This window comes from Hyalella azteca, unplaced genomic scaffold, assembly GCF_000764305.2.
Source record: "Hyalella azteca isolate HAZT.00-mixed unplaced genomic scaffold, Hazt_2.0.2 contig10992, whole genome shotgun sequence".
In the NCBI taxonomy this organism is placed as follows: Eukaryota; Metazoa; Arthropoda; class Malacostraca; order Amphipoda; family Hyalellidae; genus Hyalella; species Hyalella azteca.
Genome location: NW_025941005.1, coordinates 556,039 through 562,062, shown reverse-complemented (window position 1 = coordinate 562,062; position 6,024 = coordinate 556,039). Strand labels below are relative to the sequence as shown.

Genomic DNA, 6,024 nt, shown 5'->3' with positions numbered 1-6,024 from the left:
ACGACTTCCCATCACGGCACTTAACAAACTGCAATTCGTAATGAACGCTGCAGCGCGACTCGTTTGTGCCCGGCGGAAATTTGACCACGTGACACCGATTTTGCGTGACCTTCACTGGCTGCGCATCCAGCAGCGCACGCAGTTTAAAGTCGCTGTTCTGACGTTCCGCTGCCTCCATGGTTTAGCACCACCTTATCTCGCTGAAGGCCTGCGGCGCGTGTCGGATCTGCCTTCTAGAAGGCGCCTGCGTTCCTCGTCGAAGGCTGACCTCGTCGTCCCGTCCTCACGTCTGTCCACAGTCGGTGACAGAGCGTTCCCGGTCGCTGCGGCCAGAACATGGAATGGTCTGCCAGCATCGGTGACATCTGCTTCTTCGCTGCCGTTGTTTCGTCGACGCCTAAAAACAGAACTTTTCCGTAGAGCCTTTGAATCTTAGACCTAGCCGTCATCTAATCTATTACGTATATTACTGGTTTAGCATAGGTGTTGTTTGTTCTAGCATAGACGTCGTCAGTCTTGGCATATGTCTGTTTTAGCATAGACGTCATCTGTTTTTATCCTCTCGTGTCTTTTTTAGCTACTTGTAACGTGCCCTCGAAGTTCGATCCAAACGAGACGCCACGACAATCTCTTCGTGGAATAATAATAATAATAATAATAATAATAATAATAATAATAATAATAATAATAATAAAAAAAAAAACCCTATATGCGGGCTAAACTAAGTCGAAGTGACCCGAACATGGGCAAAAAAGTGCATTGCTATTGGAACAAATTTACAAATTTCTCATGTTTCATGGAAAACTCTACTTCCGATTCCTGCCACTCCGCGGAAGCAGGCCCAGATCGCCTCCTTGGTAGTGCATTAGTACGTCGCTTTGTTCGTAGTTGGCGATAGCGTCACTGCCTCCGCCAGACGTCGTAACGTCTCCCCCAGTCGCTGCCTCTTCTGCTGCCGTCAGCAGATCGACGATCTGACGTATCAGGCTGGAGAATGACGTACCATAATCGCCACTCATGACCTGCATGTTCCTTTTGCTTGAGACCGCAGGCATTTCTCTGTCTTCAGATGGAGAATTTGTTTCAGTTTCATGCGTAATTTTCCTTATGGGCGACTGTAAGCCGGCCGCTTCGCTATCACCATGTTTTTCTGTTACTTCGCAATGGCAAGATTCGGATTGCAAATAATTTTCCGGTGTTTGGTCCATGGAAGTTTTAACACCACTCTCACTTTCTGCCATGATTTTATCTTCTTCCTTCGTAAATTTGCCTTTTAGAGTGAAATTACTAACGTTTTGGTTCCCGATATCACTGAGTTCAGATTCAACTTTTGAATTTTCGTATGTAAAGTCTTCAAGGGTTCGTTCGTTATTATTTTCGAAAGCAGAAGTTTTCAAGAGACTTAGTACCATACGGACAGTTCGTAGGAGCGATTTCTTCAAGACATCTTCTTCCTGTAGCCGCACAGCCGTCAATTCCAAAGCCACGTCTCGTTCTAAAGCCTTCTCTTTAAGCTGACTTATAAGTTCTGTTGTAGCATCCAGCTGAGCTTGCTGCAGACGCAAATCTTTCCTCAGCTGCTCAACGTCACTGAGGTGTCGAATGTCTTCCTCATGTTGTGTGATGTGTTGCTCTGCTCGCTCCGTTACACACCTCAACAACAGCCCCCGTTTCTGTGACCTCATCGCTAACTCCTCTGCCAGATTCTTCTGGATTTTTTCCTTTACCTTGGCGCTCTGTAGCTGATCTTTTAAGCTGTGGTTCTCCTCCCGCAGGTGTAGGAGCCGCGCTCGCAGGGTCTCTAGGACGCTCGTCAGCGCCTGGTTGTGGTGCAGGGCGCGTCTGGTGGTTGAGTGCATCTCAGCGGCCGCCGCTCGACGGAACTTGCTCGCCAGGTTGGTGACTCGCAGCTCGACCTCGGACTTCAGGGCTTCTGATTCTTGGATGGAAGAGCGTTCCAGCTTGCTGATCTGAACGATATGAAAATGAAGCGTGAATGGTAGATTTTATTAATGTAGGGGCTAATTTTCTTTTTATTGTTATTATTATTATTATTATTCCACGAAGAGATTGTCGTGGCACTTTATATGGTAATGAATTTTACTTTATCGAGGGAATTAACTGCATATTTTTATATTGGTGTGGAAACGTGCCTTCTAATTCGTCACTGCTTGTTGTAAGCGCACTTTAATAAAAATTGTATCAGATGTAATTGTTTCCCCCGTGAAAGTAATTAAAACGTACGTGATGTATGGTTTAATGTAATGCCATGGTCTATACTATTTATATCCAAAATATTTACCATAGTTTTAATTTTATGAATTTATTTGAGAGGAAGCAATAAATATTACGAAGGCAGCGACAATGATATTTTCAGCGCAATTTTCTCATTAAAGGAAAAAAGGCGCCATTGTGCTCGTCATGTCCGTCTGTCTGCCCGTCTGTCTGTCTGTCTGTCTGTCCGTACGTGACTTCACGTTTTCGTCGACGAGAAAATGCGCTCTCTGTCACTCACTGCATGCAGTGAGTACTGAATTATATTTTCCCACCTGCTCCTGGTGTTGCTGGCTCTCAAGTTGCAGCGATGACTTGAGTTCCTCAAGTTGCGACTCGAGCTGGTCCTTGCTGAGCCGGAACTCTTCGAGACTCTCGAGCTGCCTGGAGAGAGCTATGAGTCGGTCCTTCAGATTCAATTGCTCTTCGTGTGCAGTCTTTTGCTGTTCTTTTAATCGCTCCTGAGGCGGCAACGTAATCGAGTTAAGTGAGTCATGACCGAATGGTGATGTGAGAGCAGGCATATTACTCGTTGGAAACATGGCTCTCAGAACGTAAAAGTTTTGGATGTTATATAAACTCCCGAAACATACATGCTTTGGGAGGTAGTAATGAGAACATCGAAAGAAAATGAGACAGAATATTGATGAGTTATAAACATTGCACGACACGTACAGTGTGTTGACTCCAACTTTAGCTTGCCTGTCTTCCTTAGAATTGTTACCAGTTTTTTTAGTTCTCATAAAGATTCTAAAGAAAACTCGTGATAACACATTCCACAAAGATTCTAAAGAAAACATAACCGACTAGCTGGCCTGTCTCCCTTAGAATTGTTAACAGTTGTTTAGTTCTCGCAAATATTCTAAAGGAAACTCGTGGTTTTATTTTAAGCTTTGAATGGCATGAGAAATGATTTTAATAATTACGGTTTTCGTTGTCGATTACGAGTGATTGAAGTAATTTCTCGTTACATAGCTGAAAAGCAGCTAAAAAACGCGATAATCATGCTTTAAACCATATTTATTTCGATCACGATCAAGCAATATTCTCATTTTGAGCAATATTTTAGCATACTTTTGGAATATTTTTTTAATCTAAAATATGACTAAATATTACCGATCTTTTCACTTGCACTCAGTTTTCAAATTATCTATAATGTCAAAACTTTAGAAGAATATTGCACACATGTTAATTAACCTCCTAAATTAATTTTATTATGACTTTTAAATACAAAATTACCATCGACAAAATACCTAGCGCTGACCTCATAAAGCTGCCGCTCTTCATCGCCTTTCATGAGCAGCGCCCTGAGTCTGGACTGCAGCTCCTCAGCCTCACCGCCTCTTGCCTTCAATCTGCAAAAGTCAATTGCTTCCTCCATCTTATGAAGCTCCCTCAAAATTCCCTCCTCATAATGGCCGCAAAATTGCCTTCTTAAATTGCTTCCAGCGAGGCCCGCAAATGTCGCTATAAATATTAAGACAGCAATGCGGCTCGTTAGGAGGTACGCTTCAGGGTGAAATGGTGCTTCAACATTCCATGGGAATCATGGGTGAAAACTTTACTTATGATTGTAAGTGATGAGTATATCGTAAGTAAATATTAGTTGTTCCCATCAAAATTTTGTATTTTTACGCAAAATTTCAGTGCTCGTGTCTGCAATTAAATAAATTGCACTGAAGATTACAAACACCACCGCAAGCAATAATGTATGCAGGATAAATTTGATAGCTAAATGCACTGCTTGATGATAAAAACAGTTTCTTAATCAGCAGTATTGATGACAACTTTAATTACCAGCACATGCCCCCAGGTTATTGCATATTAACGGCCTGGTGAGCTTCTAACTGCAACGTGAATATTGGGTCGATTCCATTGATATTTCTGCATCGAATGCGGAAATTTTTTAGTTAATTGAATAGATTAAAATCCGAAAAGAAAAATTTTTATAAATTGTTTCATTCAATCATTAATTATTACTAATCAAGTCACACTATGATGACCCCTGTGAGCGAGTTGATAAATTCTAAGCACCCTCGCATTGCTGAACTAAAAACTATTAACTATTAATACTATTCATTAATTAGTACTATTATTATTTTATAACTATGACATTTTTATATTATTATTAATTCTAATTAATAAGCACGAAATTAATACGCACGAAATTTAGGAGCAGATCGACTAATAACTGATATAACTTGAAATTTTTTAAATTAAATCCTGAATTCACCTGAAACATCGAGTTAAACTTGCCAGCGTTTGAGACTCGCCTGTTCCTGAGCAGCGATGTGACGTCAACCTTGTCTTGCAGCAGCTGATCGTGCCTGAGTCTCGCCTGTGCCTCAGCTTCCTCCAGCAGGCGACAACGTGCGCTCAGCGCCGCGAGCTGGCTAGCCTGAGCCTGCAAAAAATATAACTCAGTACTCCCTGCAGTGAGTGACAGAGAGCGCATTTTCTCGTCGACGAAAACGTGAAGTCACGGATAGACGGACCTACGGACGGACAGACAGACAGACAGACGGACTGACGGACGGACAGGCAGACAGACAGACAGACAGACAGACGGACTGACGTACGGACTGACGGACGGACAGACGGACGGACAGACTGACAGACGGACTGACGGATGGACAGGCAGACAGACAGACGGACAGACAGACGGACAAGACGAACACAATAGCGCCTTTCTCCATAAATGAGAAAATGCGCTAAAAATATAAATTACGGATAAACTAACTGTGATGTGTTAATGAATTTGAATATTTTATTAAAAAAGTATGCCGTTAACGTCGAAGACTTCCTTAAAATTCAGTTTCTCTGATAAATATTCAAGAGAAAAATTCTTTAATTTATCTGGATTTAATATCATTACACGGATAGGAAATTTTGACGCTTGGAACGAATAGCAAAAGCTCCTAGTGTTAGCTTCTGGCCACAGAATATTCAAATTTTTCCATGCGCACGAAAACTGGATTTAAGATTGATATTTTGGCATAAAAATATGATAAGCACACGCTGTCCCAAAGTTTTTTTTTTTAAATTTCAAGTAAATTTCAACGTAATTGAATTTTTCCGCCTTTAGATTCGTTAGTATTCGATATTGTACTGAAAATAATGTATTATAATAACATTGCAACATCAATGTCAACGTGAAAAAAATGAATAATAATAACATCGCATTGTCTATATGATCCCTAATCAATTTTTATTAAAATGTTTCTAAAAAGAAATTTCAGCCTCTCATTCAATAATGCATTACAATATTGTTGTAAACTTGACTAACACTGAAGATCAATTAATATAAAGAGCAAATTTTTTATTTTAACTAAATTCCGTTTGATCCCTCAATCTATTTATTAAGTTATTTTGCGGCAGGAACACCATTCATACCTCGATTTGGCTCAGATAATAATGCTTGTCAAGCTCCGTCAACTCTTCTGTTTCGGCCTCCTCCTTTTTCTTATCTTTTTCTTTCTTTTTCGCACCTGCCTTTTTCTTTGGAGGCATCTTCTATTTTGTCGTCTTTTTGTCGATATATATAATTATAATTCTTTCTATTTATTATTTTTAACTTCTGCCATCCACTTATTCTGATTTGTTTTTAACAAAGTTGGAAATTATAGAGAAAGGTAAAAATTTAAACTTTATTCATGACATAAAAATAACGGATAAATTGCTTTTTACTTATTAATTTTAATGTTTTCTCCTTACGTATGTCTTTCATTTAATTCAATTGTGTCATGAATT

General features: G+C 40.2%; 1 protein-coding gene across 1 annotated transcript; it reads right to left on the bottom strand.

Annotated features, from left to right (window-relative positions):
* Positions 1-806: 806 nt before the first annotated feature.
* Positions 807-5,784, bottom strand: LOC108669800 (cilia- and flagella-associated protein 157-like). The gene is made up of 6 exons (XM_047882663.1): positions 5,668-5,784; positions 4,548-4,678; positions 3,539-3,629; positions 2,550-2,735; positions 1,369-1,970; positions 807-1,017 (listed from the first exon to the last, which is right to left on the bottom strand). The coding sequence occupies exons 1-6, from the start codon at positions 5,782-5,784 to the stop codon at positions 807-809; spliced, it is 1,338 nt and encodes a 445-aa protein (XP_047738619.1).
* Between the last annotated feature and the right edge of the window lie 240 nt (positions 5,785-6,024).